Consider the following 17,010-nt stretch of genomic DNA (forward strand, 5'->3'; position numbering starts at 1 on the left):
CACTAAAGGTTCTACAGGCACTAAAGGTTCTACAGGCTCTCAGGTACTACAGGCACTAAAGGTTCTACAGGCACTAAAGGTTCTACAGGCACTAAAGGTTCTACAGGCACTAAAGGTTCTACAGGCTCTCAGGTACTACAGGCACTAAAGGTTCTACAGGCACTAAAGGTTCTACAGGCACTAAAGGTTCTACAGGCTCTCAGGTACTACAGGCACTAAAGGTTCTACAGGCATTACAGGCTCTCAAGGTACAACAGGCACTATATTTTTTTAAGGTTCTACAGACTGTTCAGGTACAACAGGCTCCAAATGTACTTCAGGGTCTAAACATATTTCAGGCACTAAAGGTTCTACAGGTAACAGAGGCTCTTAACGCACTCCATGCTCTTGCAGTACTACAGGTATTTAAGGTACTACAGGCTCTTAAAGTAATACATGCACTACATGTACTAAAGGCTCTAACAGTGCTACAGGCTCTTAAGTTACTTAAGTCTCTAAAGGTACTACAGACAGACACTTAAGGTTCTACAGACACTAGAGGTACTTCAGGCACTAAAGGTGCCATAGAAAATATAAACTATGAATTCTGTTCAATATTTTAATATGTTCAGAAAAAATCCATTTGCAGCAAACAAATGATATTACAATGAAAAAGTGGGTCAACCACTAACAAATATTGTTTCATAAAAATAAACATCCTATAAATTCACTATAGAACAATAATCTATCAGTTTTAAATAACATGTGTAAACATCTTAGCCTAAAAATAAAGCAAGAAAGTTCTAGACATTTCAAATAACCAGCATGAAATAATTGCTCTGTATACTTGAAAATAAACAAAAACAAAATACAATTAAAGTTTCGAAAATATCATTTCTTTTAAAGTATGCAATACATTTACGTCCATTCTACAGTAAAAGGAACAAATAGATATTTTTATGTTGGCATCCTGATTATCAATCAAAATATGTTAGGAGTTTTTTGTTGTTTTTTCCCTCCGAAATATTGTCCACACAAAATGTTGACTGTACCCCAAATGGAATCAACCAAAGTGAATAGACTGTGTCAAAGTTCCTTAGTAAAAGAAGTGTTACTGAAACTAAAATCAACCTAAAATGATTTTTTTTGACAGACATGTAACATTAACAGATACCTTATAGAGGCAAATTCTCGTTTTAACACCTACGTGCACTTGAACGTGTGTCTTGTTGACCCTGTTTCAACAGTTCAGTATGTTACCAGAATTATTTATTTTGTTAGAATGTCAGAAAATATTTGTTTCTGCCCTAACATATCTGTTTCTGCCAAAGCCTTTCTGTTTCTACCATAACGTATCCCTCATTTATTCCCTTCCAATATCACAAAAATGTTATTAAGATCGAGTCATAAACCTTGACATGTACAAAGGATAACAAGAACTCATTCAAAGGCCTATTTAAGGATTAATCATTTTACTGTTTTAGCAACATCCATGGTAATCCATATCTTTTTTTATTGGAATAATATTTTGATGAGTCAAATATACATCAGATCGTTTGCTTGTGCCTAAATACAAGTTAATCATAAAAACTGAAAAACTTCTTAACATATAAATCACCAGTCAATTGTAACCACGCCCCCCCCCCCCAAGTCCGGGGAATAGCGGGGACTTTGACTTTCAGTCCAGCCAACCCTGGGTAAATCCCCGCTCTGCAAAAACGAACTGGTGGTAGAATCCCCGCCAAATGCCGCCGCACCCCAGGGACCCTAGGTAAGGCCCATTCCCGGCTATATTTTGCGCGAAGACAAAACCACCGCATTCACCCAGCACTGCGGGGACACCTGAAAGGTAAAAACACGGCCCTTTTCCCCGGATATCCCCTGTATACCCCCGGACCTGGGGGTCCGTGGTTATTATTGACTGGTGCATAACATAACATGGGCATATATTTTCACATATGCTTATGTTATGTGTCAAAGTCAAAACAATATGAAGAAACAATATGAAGCAACAGATACGATAAAGCAGAAATATTGGCTTGTGATTTTAGCGTTTATCGATAAGATGTTTCCTTCTTATAACCTAATTTAAGGTCCACTGAGATAGATACAACTACATGAATTGTGAATTACAGCGAGAATTTGCACAAAACTTTGTAGACTGTAATACCATTGTAAAATTAAGTAATATAAACTTTATAACATAACCAACCTGTATTTTTTCAAATTTAATGTTTTATCCACCACAATATGCCAATGTATGTGTTTGCATGAATATTTTATACTACATTTAAATTCTGCTATTATTATGATGTGTTTTTTCCTTGATTAAAGTATATTTAATACTTTCACATCATATCAGTTGACAGAAACTCCTTAGAATTTGTTTACATTTTATTTTATACATCACTTTTCTAAAACATTATTATGCAAAAAAACATACACATATAACAAATTTCGGCTCCCTAAATGACAAAGGTACAGCCCAGTCACGACACACTATACTGTATATGCAGCGTTCCGTAATTATTTGACCTTTAATGTAGGGTCTTGGGTCTTGCATTCGACACCTCACATTTATGTATTAAACACATGAGCCAATTCATTTTAAAATCATGTGCATGACATAGTTACAGAACTGCCACAGCCAATTAAACTGAATATGCATATTTGCAGCACGACCTTAACGATAAACCTGTTAAGTGTGGCCTTAACCTTTGAGGTAGGAACTTGGTCTTACATTCGACAAAGCGTCTTTATGTACTGGAAACATGTGACAGATAATTTACAAATCCATCTGTAAATGACAAAGTAACAGCCTAGACATGACCAACTATACACTATGTGCATATATGCAGCATTCCATAATGATTAAACTCTGTGTTTGACCTTCCATTTTGATGTACAGTTGTGGGTCTTGCACATGACCTTCATGTACCAAACACATGTGCCTATTCATTTCAAAACCACTCTGTGCATGAAGATACAGATACATGTAATGATAAACCTACATCACCTTGACCTTTAAGATAGGTGTTGCACGAGACATGTCGTCTTTATGTGCTGAACACATGTGCCAAGTTATATTAAAATCCCTCGCTGTAATACCTTTAGTGCATGTAGTGCCTTGAGTTCCTGCCAGATTAGTGTTAAAAATGATTATTTGATATATTTTCTACTGACCTTACTTACGACCATAAGCTGACTGCTGATTTCAATACAAAAATAAAAGTACATCAATTTTGTCATCATATAATTGCCATCTCATATGACATAATTTAAATTACATTTTGTATCACATCATCTATTATTGTTCATGCCTCAAACCATGAACCGGGTATATATATGAATGTATAGTAGCACATAAAAGAAAAATCAATGTTTCTTATTGTGCGAGTTATGCAATAACAGATTAGTAAGACAATGATTGAGTAAATATTTACAAGTCTTATCAGAAAAACAATGAACATCAAGTTTGTAATGTGAATGATACACTCAACATGTTCATGACATTCATTATAATGCACCAGTCAATTGTAACCACGCCCCCCCCCCCCCCCAGGTCCGGGGAATAGAGGGGACTTTGACTTTCAGTCCAGCCAACTGCGGCTAAAATCCCCGCCCTGCGTGGATGAACAGATGGTAAAAACCCCGCCAAATGCCCCCGCACCCATGGGACCCTAGGTATGTCCCATTCCCTGCTATATTTAAAGCGAAGACAAAACCAACGCATTCACCCAGCACCACGGGGCCACCTGAAAGGTTAAAACACGGCCCATTTCCCCGGCTATCCCCTGTATACCCCCAGCCCTGGGGGGGCCGTGGTTACAATTGACTGGTGCATAACCATTGATCACATTTGTTACCACAGCTTTCCTTTGTAATACAAAGATAGCCCAAATACAACAGGAATTGCAATCACAGTGACAATAAGAAGCACTATATAATATTTCCACCTTTCACCACATTGAATTTCAAAAAGTGACTTTGGCTTATCAGGAAGAATCATGGGACTGACAGATTTGTTGGTCAACACAGATATCACCTCATCTAATGAGCCTCTTTCTGTTCTTGCTGATTTCACAATATTAGAAATGTCTTGGTCCATCTTTCTTAAGAAATTCTGAGCTTCTCTACTCTGTCCTCTAGATGTTCTATTAATACTTATTCTCTTCACAAAATCGCGTTGATTTTCTGGATCACTGAGATCTGTCTGTGCCTCGGAATCAGTAGGCGTGCTACTGTCATCAGGAAGAGAACCGTTGTCATAAAAACTGTTGTAACATGTTGCCCCGTTTGAAAGACTAGTTTCCTTTTTTCGTATAGAATTCACCTTTTGATCATCATCCTTTATTCGGTCTATAAGGAAGGAATGTTTCTTCACAGGAATCTTTATACGTGTTAGGGCAAAAAAGTCTTGATCTTGAATCAAATTGTTGATTCTTTTCAATTCTGAAATCTAAGAAAAAGATTAAAATTATATAAAATCAATGTACAATGTTTAATAATACAAGTAGCTTGAATACTGATGCAGATAACATATAATTTGTATAAATTCAATGTAGCATTATTGCATATGAATGTACACATTCATTAATAATCATCATTAATGACCATAACTTCCATTGACTGTACAGTATGTTGTTGCTGTGAAGGAAATGGTTGAAGAACTTGCTGTCACTAGAATCAGGTTGTTGTTACTTATATCTCACAGGGGCAATTTGCGTTGTTTTGACACACCACACCCCTGCCCGTTTTTTTGTAACTTGTGATAACTGGCAAAAAAATATTTTTTTTTAATTATTATTCTATTATCTTTGATAATAGATTAAAAATTAATAAAAAAAAATGATAATAGAATAAAAATTTTAAAAAATAAAAAAAATTGCCAGTTATCACAAGTTACAGTTACCACATCATATTCTTACTTAAAAATGATAAAATAAAAAAAAAACGGGCAGGGGCGTGGTGTGTCAAAACAAGGCAACCTGCCCCTGTGTTTTATCTTTGTGTAAAAGTCTTTCAGAAATGGATATATAATATGGCAAATTATTTGAATTATTAAAATTAAGATACGGACAACTGGAACCCTTCAACAAATGCTGATACTTCCTATATATATATATATATATAATATTTTCTTTGAAAACCACAACTTTGAATCACATTATCACATGATGTTAACAATGTCTCCAATAAAGGTTAAAATATTCATTCTATTTAGTATCAATTCTAGTGGCCAAGTGTTTAAGGCTTAGGTTTTCTATTATTTCTTGAATGTATTGGCATAGTTTGTTCCCCACTAAAACCAGAATAATTTTTATACTTAAATTGTATTTTTTTTCTGCAATTTCTGTATAAAAGAGCAAAATAATTACAAATAAGTGTTTTGAGATGCATTTTTGGGAAAACTTTTGGTCCAAACACATGAGCAAGTCCCTTTTAACTAATGCCAGTGGAATCATTACAAACTGTTTTCATAATTTTGGAAAAATTTCCTATTTGTTTCAAATCCTGTTAATCTACGAAATTCGGAAAAGACCCCTAATGATTCTTTTAAACATCAAATCAAATCAAATCAAATTTTATTTTTCAGTCGCTATGACATAACAGAGAAAAAATTAGCTATGAATAGCTATTGACCGACCATGTATGACTTTTCCATGAAACTTTCATGACTGATTTTTAAATTCAAACTGCAAAAGTAAATATATGGGATTATTTTAACATCTTAAAAAAAAAAGTTAAAACTAGTAAAAGGTAGTCATGAAGCTCTTTAAAGGGATCAGATCTTCAATAGAAAAAACTTTAAAATAAAATATACACTGTAGATATACAATATTTGTCAGATAATGCTACTAACTGGGCATCCATACTGAAGAGACAATGACTGTAATGTGTCATCTTCAGCAAGATTTCGCTCCACAAACAAAGGACCTCCAGGGTCCTCATCGACTTGTGATTTGGCCCCTTTTCGACCCCGTATTGTCTGCATGTCAAACTCGACAACATCATTTCTTTCATCTTCTTCAACATCATCATCACCAAACACAAACACACGCGCATTTTTCACATTCTGCACTTGCCCCAGACTTTGGCCTAATCTGGTGTATGTGTAGTTGTCCTTGCCTTTAAACAAACGTTTAACGTTTTTGCCCGTCATTCTTATAAACTACATATACACGTTCAATTCATTATAACTAGTTAAAAGAAGATCTCCAAACTTTACAAACAAGATTCAGATGTTGTTTTTTGTAATCTTAAGTAATCTTAAGTTGTGTTTGACAGGTAACCGGAAGTACATGGCATCAAACCAGACGCTTTAAGTTAGTAATGGATAGATAAGTTTAATTTTTTGTTAGCCCATAAAAGCAAAAGCAGAAGTTAAAATACTTGTGAAATGGTTTATGAAAATTATTACTCACAGAAAAAACAAACGTTTTTCTTTCTTATATTATGGTGTTTACCTCAGGTTATTATTTAGTATCGTACAGTACGAAGATATTCGGTACCATTTTGACACTTGTGACAAGCTTTTAGCCGATTCAGATTTTTATACGTACTAAGAACTGACATTTAAGAAAAAATGGTTTGTGTACCCTGTATCGTTGTTCCCTTTTTATTATGGTTCTTCCATAAATATGTGAGACCAATTATTATTAAATTTTGGCCATGGCAGTCACAAATCACCAGTACCAGTGGGAAAGATGGATCAAATCTGGCAACAGAAGATTCGGAACAATCAACAAAGGTATGCCATCAGGTTCTGGGACCAATCCTACTCCCAGTTCATAATGATAATGATGTCCATAAAAACAGCCGCTTCAGAGTATTTAAGGAATTTTTGATTTGGCGACTCTATGCGTCCATAACTCACTTGTTGTTTCCTAGCCAAGAATGACAGATCCCAGCACCAAGTATATTGAGCGGAAAGATAATGGGCACCTGCTGGATGGTTTCAAAATGGCGATGCTTTAATGACATAAGTTGATCAAAATTAAACTAATTATTTGTGTTTCATTAAACACTTTTTGGCTAAAATAATTAAAGTGTAACTTTTGTGTTTTAATTTAACAGTGAAGTGTTAAGTATTGTGGAGTAATAGTTGAAAAATATATTTTACACTGGTACTGCTCAGTTGACTTGTGGCGTTTAGGGAACAAAATGAATATCCAAATGTAAAAAAAGTTCCCTAAACGAGAATTATTGTGGATAAATGATGATGTATATAGGATTTTCGGAATAGTTGTCAATAAGGCTTTAACATTACTATTAAAAATCTTGGATAATATAGTACAGATTGGCGGACATTTTAGGAACCGGATAGAAAAAACATCAGGCCTAGATACGTTCCAGATTGTCAGGCCATACTGACTGTCAGCACAGATTTTAGAACCATATCCCTTCATATATCTGTATTTCTGGGTTGTATAGTCTGCCTCAGCTTTATCTTTGCTGTTTTGTATCTGTACGACATGTCTTGAGTGTTTGAAATTTCCAGCTGCCCAGTTAGATCAGTTTGTTAGAACATCAATGCTAGTGTTACGGTGGTTGTAGGTTCAAACTCCATACCAAGCACTTTTTCCCCAGCCTTTCTGGTCACAGGTGTCAAAAGTAAATAGTGCCTGGATATGCCTAAACAGACAATTGGAGGAGCAGCTCAGCTGGTTAAAGCGCCATGCTAGTGTTCTGATGGTTGTTGGTTCAAGCCCTGGGTGCACAAGCCCTGGATGCACATTTCGTCCAAGGTTATTTTATGTTTTCTTATTTAGGTGGTATGGTCTGTCGAATTGAACGGTATGGTGGGTCCATCTGTGCTGTATGGTCTTTAATTTTTGGCCATAGGCATACTATTGTCTGCCAATTTGGACTGTAGCAAGGGTAGGCTATATTGTGTGTATACCCTTTGTGGTAGCCATTATCTCAGTCTGCGAAATAACTTTTCAGATGAACTTGCCCTTTCGGGCATCTCCCTGGCAATTTTAACTTGCCCGGACCAATTTTCACTTGCCCGAATAAATTTCAAATAAAATATAAAGCAAAGATCACATCAGAGTTGTTTTATTCATTCTCTAAATGACAAAAGAAGAGAGAAAACAGTATCTTCTGTCATCTCGACATCATCATCATCATCATCATCATCGTCGTCTTTTTCGTCTTTTTCACCAAAGAAGTCTTTCATGACACTCGTTTCCTGAAAAATTACAAGGCACATATTTACTCATGTAACGGTATAATAATTTTCTGAAATGAAATTTCATGCAATTACCTCTCAGCAACAACACAAGTTTTAGATATTTAAGTACCTGCTGTGCAATATCATCATCATCATCTATCCCTACTAGGTCCTCCGGCTCCTCATCTGTATCAGAAATGACAACTGTCTTGGAAGTTGTCGATTGAACCCTCGTTTTTTTATGTGGACATCTGTGTTGGCATTATCTTTGGGTACAGGACGTTTCTTTCCTGGTTTAGCACCAGGAACATATCTCAAAAATGACATTTTCTGATCTATGACCTTCGTCTTTGAAACGCTTGCATCGGACTGGTTTAAATCAAGCGTCCAATCGGCTTTCAATTTTATACGCATAGTTATAAGCGTCTATTGATTCGGACTGCGGAGTAAGTGTACCAGTCGATACAGACCGCGTAAAACGTCATCAAATTTAGCGACTTTTACAAAGTCGAGTAATACGTTATCAAATTTAGCGTATTTACTTTGTTTGTTGATTTTCGGATAAACGATTTCGTTCTCTTTTTTCACTTGCCCGATCGGGCAAGCAAATACGATTTTTTACTTGCCCGGCGGGATTTTTACTTGCCCCGGGCATCGGGCACATGGGTTATTTCGCAGACTGTTATCTCTGAGAGCTTTATAAACAAAAGTTTTATAAGGCATATAAATTATGATTTGTGGTATCACATGTAAGTAAGAAAAAGGTTGTTATGTGCTTGATCATAAGATGCTAATAATTTTACCTAGTCTTTGTCAGTTTCATTACTTTGGGCTTTCTATCTCGTCTTTTTCCAAAGAAAGTCTTACGGTAGTATTGTCATAGCATTGGTGTCATTGGCATCGCTGTACGAAAAATTTAAACCTTGGCCTTTACTCAAAACCCTTTGAAGATAATTAAATGAAACTTGGTGATGATAGGCACATTTGTAACAACACCCAAAACTCTGGCTTAAACCATTGTCTAGTTTTGCCTCATGTTTGACTGTAGGGAAAACGTGCAAGCCCTTGTGCACTTGTTTTTTCCCCCCTTACAAAATTAAATTAAAATTTTAGGGCTGGAACTAATGTTTAAGGTAGCTGGATGTTGGGCCTGTGAGTAACCAAATTAAAACTTGTATCTGTAATATGATATGATTATTTCAGGTGGAGAGCAATGGCATTCAAACAGAGGGGCTAAAAAACAGTGTGTCAAATGGTCATACAGTGACTGCTGGTGATGGGGACAAAAAGACAAACTGATGAATATTTCATGGACTAAAGTTTTAATCAAGAATGTTGTGTGGCCATTAATGTAAAGTTTCAACAAATGGTCATCATTATATTCAAGTTTTAAATTGATTTGTGTCCAAAGAAAAATTTCATGTAAAAAAAAAAAGAATGTCTTTACTGGTGTATCCAAAAAAAACAAAACTATTCATTCCTTGTAAAAAAAAAATCTTCTACGTACACATTTAAAATTCAGGCTATCAACTGAATTATTTTTGCCTTTTTTATATTGTCTTTGCTGGCAATTTGCAATAATGTCATACATGCAGATATTGGCAAAAAACCCAGAAAATTTTGCTTTTATGGAAGAGGTCTTTAGAAGAATATTTAAACTGTTGATCAACTATAAACTGTACATGTCAAGCAGATTCAAATCAAATACATATAAATAGCAGTCATGAGGTCGGTACACGTTGTGTACAATAAATATTCACATATCTCCTACAGACAGGACAGTGTTATTTACTTCATTTAGACAAAAATGAACAATACTTGTTTATTGTATACCAGACATGTTTTGTAGTCATATTTAAAATATGTGTATTATGTGTTGTATACTTCATTGTGTAATTTTAAATAAGTATGCATTACATCTAGACAGGAATTTTATTTAACTGGTTTTATCTACTGTTTTAAATTCCGTAATTTGTTAGTTCCAATATCATATGATTTAAAAATAAAAAATGCAAATTTGAATCGTGTGGTAAATATTATACTGAAATACCTTATAAATAATGCCAAATGTGAAAATCTGTTAAAACCTTTTGTTTGTCAAAAAACGGCAATATAGAATCAGTTGTAATTCATGCCATTAGGTTTTTCACCCAGTATTCCCTGTCTCTTTTGGAATGCTGTCACCAGACCATTGATGGTAGTCAGTTGTAGTGTCACCCTGGAGCTATATTCTTGAAATGGTCTGGTGAAAATACAACCTTCTGAAGACTTAAGCATAAAGCCTGTTAAATAGACCTTATAGGAATAACAAGTCAGCACTCAGGGTCCTACTGTGTCCATTTTTTTATTTGGACTATTCGAAAAATAAGAAGGCTATAGAACTTGCACCAGTGTTGACTGTCTAGCATTCTCACTTAAAACTCCAATACTCTTTATTCCATTCACTTAATACTTCACACAGTTGTTCAGGACCATCACACAATGAGGTACAGTACATTATGGCCCCATGATTGAATTAGGAACTTAGGTTAAAGTTTTAGGGCACATTGTGTTTTTGGGCAGGTTGGGTTTTTACTTATGACTTCTATACCCTACATTTAGTTGACATAATAATTCAAACACTTATTGACGACCACTTAAACATTAGGTTACATCGGGGACCAATATTACAAGTAAGTAAGTAATCTTACTCCCGGGTTACATGCCACCAATTCAACCTCAAATTACAAATTATGGCCTGATTGACTAAGGAACTTTGACTGGTGCATGATGGGTAGCATGATGAGACTGTCTGGTAAATGATGGGTAAACGTTATAACAATGACTGGTGCATGATGGGTACTATGATAAGAATGACTGGTGCAACATGGGAACTATGATAAGAATGACTGGTGCATTATGGGTAACCATTATGACAAAAACTGGTTAATGATGGGTATCATAATGACAGTGATAGGTGCATGATGGGTACCATAATAATAATTACTGGTGCAAGACGGGTACTATGATAAGACTGCCTGGTGCATAATGGGTAACCATTATGACAATGACTGGTGCATGATGGGTATCAGAATGACCGGTGCATGATGGGTATCATAATGAGAATGACTGGTGCATGATGGGTTCTATGATAAGAATGACTGGTGCATGATGGGTACCATGGTGAGAATGACTGGTGCATGATGGGTAATATGATGAGAATGACTGGTGCATGATGGGTACCATGATGACAATGACTGGTCCATGATGGGAAATATGATAAGAATGACTGGTGCATGATGGGTACCAGTGCCGCAGCCAAAGACATATTTAAACGAGGCAGTCTAGGGGGTCCGGGCATGCTCTCTGAAATATTACTTTCTATGACTTCTCTTGTTCGTCCTTGACTACACTTCGGCCATGTTACATTACCATAAATTGCATTATTATTAGTATTGGCATTATAAATACATTTTTAATTTTAACAAGCGAAAGAGAAGAAACAAGTTTCGTACATCTATAAATTAGTATTATGATCCGATCGCAAGCTCTCCGAAATCAATTGGGGACACATTAATTTCCAACAATTTCTCGTTTTTGCAAGTCAAATGAGTTAGGCAAACAATAATTTTGTTTCTCTGAATGAAAAGCTGAAACTATCCTCTATGTTCGGGAAAATCCCACAATCGCAGAATATCCGTGCGATCTATGGGAATTATTATGAACAAACATTGAACCAACCCATTAAGACGAGAGTACATCGTGTCCAAGTCTTAGTTTTCTTTAAGCGCTGAAACTGCGTTCTCGCGAATCATTACACACATAAAACTTAAAATTAACTGACACTTGCATTGTTTGGAGAGGGAGTTTTCGTCGCACATTTCAATTCTTCTTTGAGAAACACATGTTGTTGTTTTTTCAATAGAGTGTTACCATCTTATGACTTCGGTTTCTAATGGGCTTATCATAAGAAGTTTGTCTTCAATGCTAAAGTGGCAATGATTTCCTGGTTACAAATGCAGGAAAACGAGAAGTGAGGTGCTATTACATGGTCTAAGAATGAAAAGAAGTGATGGAGCTTATAATGGTCCATGGCTGATATATTATGACCGACAGTTGCCTTGTGATATTGTCTACCAACGATTCGTCGTTTCCCTGGCACTATATTTATTAGTACAGCTATTTTAAATGACCTCATTTTTAGCTCGTCTGTTTTTCGAAGAAAAAAAGTCGAGTTATTGTGATAGCCTTGGCGTCGTCGGCGTCGTCTGCGTCTGCGTCTGCGTCTGCGTCGTCGTCGTCGTCCAAAAACTTTAACCTTACCTCATAACTCAGACGAGCGTTGGCACCCACTCCGCGGTGCTCTTGTTTTCTTCAAACTAGTTGGATTTGGCTCTTAAAGTTCTAAGACATCAGCAAGGTTATGAGCTACAATGTGAGCCCGTAACAAGTCATAATCATTTGCTTGCAAGTCCACAAACAGTGGTTTTATAAATATCAGTACATATATATTGCGTCAATAATGCCACAACAACTAATTTGAAGCTTTTCATTGACATCATATAACTTGACACACCAGAAGCTGACTGACCAGATGATTCGCCAACAATATCAATCAGTGCGTCGTATATGTATTCATAGTGTGCTAAACGAATCTATTCTAGAATAACAATCTTGTATCTGAGATTATAGAGGGAGTTTGTCGTTTTGAATCACACTGAAATATGACATAAACCGACAAGATGCGTCAATCAACAATCCTTGATTTTGCGAAACTTAAATCTGACTAATAACACAATATTTACTGTCATTCAAATGTTGCTTGTTACAAAAATGTGCTTTTTTGTTAAAATAAACATTTCTATTTATTCATTTATTGTTTTTTCTTTTGCGTTTTACATTTTGTTTAAGTCAACCTTTGAACATATTAGCGATTTCCACAACGCAACACATAATCGGTGTCTTAGTAAACTTTCTGTTTGACGACTTCAAACATAAAATTTCATATCAAACTGAAAAATAGAAAATCGGGTCGTTCGAAACACCGGTTCCCTCGAGGTTTTGGCTCGGTCCCTGACGACCTCGAGCGATCGCAGTTTTACTGTATTTGTTTTCCTCCTCACACTCTGGTGCATCGACACTGCGCTTTAACCTGACATGTATCTATTTAGAATACCATTCCTTTTTTGCACCAGTCAATTGTAACCACGCCCCCCCCCTCCACCAGGTCCGGGCGTTGACCGGGGATAGCCGGGGAAATGGGTCGTGTATTTACCTTCCAGATGTCCAGGAAGTGCCGGGTTAATGCGGTGGTTTTGTCTTCGCGCCAAAAACAGCGGGGGATGGGCCTTACCTAGGGTCCTTGGGTGCGGGGGAATTTGGCGGGGAGTTTTATCAGGAGTTCGTCCCCGCAGAGCGGATATTTTACCCGGGCTTGGCTGGACCGAAAATCAAAGTCCCCGCTATTCCCCGGACCTGGGGGGTTGGGCGTGGTTACAATTGACTGTTGCATTAGCTATAGAAAAGATCGTAAGTTGTTGAAATGTGTTCATACAATTGCGAATTCGTAGAACCTGAGTGCATGATGAAAAAACTACGGTTAAACAATGGCTCTTACAATGCGTAAAACTTATTGCATGTTGATTCAAATCAGTTATCCTAGTCTGAACGCAACTTTCTTCGCCACTCATTGGCGATGCACCGTCAAACCCTTTCCATAGCCACTTCGTTAGGTCTCGAATCCATTGTTTTAGTAATTCATTAAGCCTAAGCGTAAGATATATGATATATTTACATCAACATTTGGGAATAGGTTCAGTAGTATGTATTTGCTTCAAGAACATACACTAAGAGCCCTACTAACCCTACCTTTTGCCCTGAAAATCCCTACTTTTATCCCTATTTTGTTATTGGTCACTTTAAAGCATTCGCAGTGTAAAATGGGTAATTACGTCAAATAAGTTATGTTCAATATTATCAAATTTGCCCTTATTTCCTCTATATTTCCTTCTTACTTCACTAATCACCCTAAAAATGCAAAAACGCAAACTTTATGAAAACATATTGCTTTGCATTAAAACAGTTGGTTAGTATATTACGTTACCTTTTTTACAAGATACAAAAAACTTTGTTTAAAATTGGGCATATGATAACAAGAAACATTAATTAGCTCAATGAGCTATTTTATGCGTGAACAAAACAAACATTTACTAGTATAATATATCGAAACATAACAATGAGCTGGTGACCTGGAAATAAAAGGCATATAGTTTTAAATAGGTACAATATTGGGACAAGTTATCACAAAAGCCGTTTATAATTATATTCATGTATATAATTGCAAAAAAAGTAAAATGGATTAGAGCACTGAAAACAATGATAACATCAACTAGTTTTCCCGGCTGTATGGCCAGTCCACACGCGCATTGTTCCTCTTGTTCACATACCACAGTATAAAGTGGTTAGTTTCAGGTGTTTGTGGCGGATCCGTGGACTTGAGGTTACACACTTAACTATCAATCCAGGGATCGCAGGTTCGATCCCCCCGTCGCATTACTAAAAAAACCTAATCTTCTTCCGGGAGGGACGTTAAATGGGGGGTTCTGTGTGACAGTGCTATACACTGGTGCACATTAAAGAACCAGGGAAGCTCCAACCAGGGTTACATTCTGTCTGTGCACTGTGCACTAACCTAAAATGACTAACAATCTTAACGGAGCACCCGCCGAGGATAAATAAACTTACACACCCAACCCGGAGTACAGTCGAAACTCGTCGACTTTGTCGGGACCTTTAGTATAATTTTATACTATACTAACATTATATAGTATATTATACAGTACAAAGTGCATATTTGATTTTTTTTTATATTTTTCAATATTTTTTTTACATATTCGGTATTATAATTTTTAGTAAGCAATTATAAGATTTTTTTTGATTTTTTAAAAAAAATGTTTGAGTTTGAAAATCCGGTGCCAGTGAACTAAAACGTTAATAGTATACATTTCAAACAGCAAATATGTAAGTAGCCATAGGCGGTTCCAGGGGGGGGGGGGGCGGACCCGGCGCACCCCCCCCCCCTAAAATTTTCCAAGTATATGTATAAATTATTAATATCTTTCCATCATTGTAGATAGCTTTTAAGGTTATGATTTTCGGACTTTTAAAAAAGTGAGCTCAAACCTTGATGTGAATACGTAAAGCAATAAAAACTTAATTTTGGTTCCGCTTATAAATTTAAATTGTCTGGAATTCGAGTAATCCGAGTTCGAATAATCAAGGTTGGATTTTTCATGATTATGTTATCTATACAAATAACTATGTACTTGATTTGGATCCAAGCTTTTAACACTCAAACTACATGAAAATTTAAAAAAAGGAAACATGTATTTTGAGCAGGCGACACTTTTCGATGTAGACTACGGGAAACAGTTGGGAATTGGAACTGATTCGACTGCTATTTTCAAAGGATGTGCTCGAAGAGATATGTCGTTAGATTTAAAGCCTGAACACGGTAATGTCGTTTTTTTGTGCTCGATTCAGATCCGATTCCGGTTTCCATAGCTCCCAAACTGTAATGGTTTAACCCTCATCCTGCCTTCAAAGAAATAGTCCGCTGAATTATCATGTGTTTGGTCATTAAAACTTGTTTGGTCCGTCTGAAAACTGGTAAAACAGTTGACTGAGTGTAAAACAGCTTAGATCCAGATCAGACGCCGAGTTAGTTCGTCCAAGCTGGTTAACTTTAAAATTACTATGGTCGCGATCGGTATGATAAGGGTCAACACTGTTTATAGCGGTAAGGGACAATTTACGAGAGGCAATTCATTTTAACTCATAAAAAAAAATCCCACTATGGCGTCAATTTCTATCTGCTCGAGATGCTAATACATGCGTATAGATCTATGAAGTAAATGGGTAATTTCGATAAAGTTTTGTTTGTAACCCTAAGCATGCCGATAGCGACCGTAGTGATGTCGTCAACCAGATTGGATCCGGATCAGACGCCGAGTAACTCGGCGTCTAATCCGGATCCAAACCGTTTAGCAATCCAGTAACATTTTCACCAAATCCGATAATATGAAACAAGATTAACTTAAGAGATCAAATACACGAGAATTCAGCGGAATACTTGCTTAAAGCAGACACTTTCACTCGGTGTCACTGAACAAACATTAAAGTTTGCCCAATAACTGTATGAATTACTTTTTCAATTTTACCAAGGTCTTTCAATTTATGCGGGGAAAAAAAACTTGATCTATAGGGAGGTGACGATCAGCTTAACGGCGTTACTACGTTACAAAGTGTCTCTCGCAGTTCAAGCTTTGTAAAAACGCCGGGGCGCAATGCTTCTTGCGAAATGCGAAATACTTCATGCTTTTTGCATAATGCTTAATGTTTTTTGCAAAACACTTAATGCTTTATGCGAAATGCTTTTTGCGAATTGCTTAATGCGAAATTCTTTTTGCGAAATGCGAAAAGCTTCGATTCAATATTTTTTACCGTTGTTAGCATAAATTGAGCAGAATCATTTTGTATGAAATGAAAAAAGGAACACATTAATTTGAAAAAATACTTTTATCTGCATGTAATAGAGGTGAAAAATAATACGTTTGTTGTGTCTATTCATTAGAATAACATATATAAACACACCAATACAATATAATATTCAGAAACGGTAAAGTAAAGAGGTGTCCTAGAGAAAATATGGCAGAAAGTCAGTTAGATTGCGAATAGCAAGATGTGCAACTCTGTATATTGCTGTAAACGCGTTAGGTTAGAAAGAGTATCGTTTCTTCCACCGTATAATAATATTTATGTAGCAGTATCAGTAGCCTATGTCTTACATCCCATTCACTGCCGGGAGCAGTTCGGAA

At 36.3% G+C, this 17,010-nt stretch overlaps 1 protein-coding gene across 1 annotated transcript; it reads right to left on the reverse strand.

Moving 5' to 3' along the window:
- Window positions 1–602: 602 nt before the first annotated feature.
- LOC128229248 (lysM and putative peptidoglycan-binding domain-containing protein 3-like) lies at window positions 603–6,280 on the reverse strand. Its single transcript, XM_052941026.1, has 2 exons — window positions 5,843–6,280; window positions 603–4,438 (listed from the first exon to the last, which is right to left on the reverse strand). Exons 1-2 carry the CDS (start codon window positions 6,140–6,142, stop codon window positions 3,842–3,844), a joined length of 897 nt encoding a protein of 298 aa, XP_052796986.1. The 5' UTR covers window positions 6,143–6,280; the 3' UTR covers window positions 603–3,841.
- Window positions 6,281–17,010: the final 10,730 nt, after the last annotated feature.

The sequence above is a fragment of the Mya arenaria genome, chromosome 3 (genome assembly GCF_026914265.1).
Source record: "Mya arenaria isolate MELC-2E11 chromosome 3, ASM2691426v1".
Taxonomy (NCBI): Eukaryota; Metazoa; Mollusca; class Bivalvia; order Myida; family Myidae; genus Mya; species Mya arenaria.

Bases quoted from the DNA above. Each gene is read 5' to 3' on its own strand.
- LOC128229248 (XM_052941026.1), bottom strand. From the start codon at position 6,142: ATGACGGGCAAAAACGTTAAACGTTTGTTTAAAGGCAAGGACAACTAC. The intron at 4,439-5,842 runs GTTAGTAGCATT...TCTTTTTCTTAG, and splicing joins CTCTTCAGTATGGATGCCCA to ATTTCAGAATTGAAAAGAAT.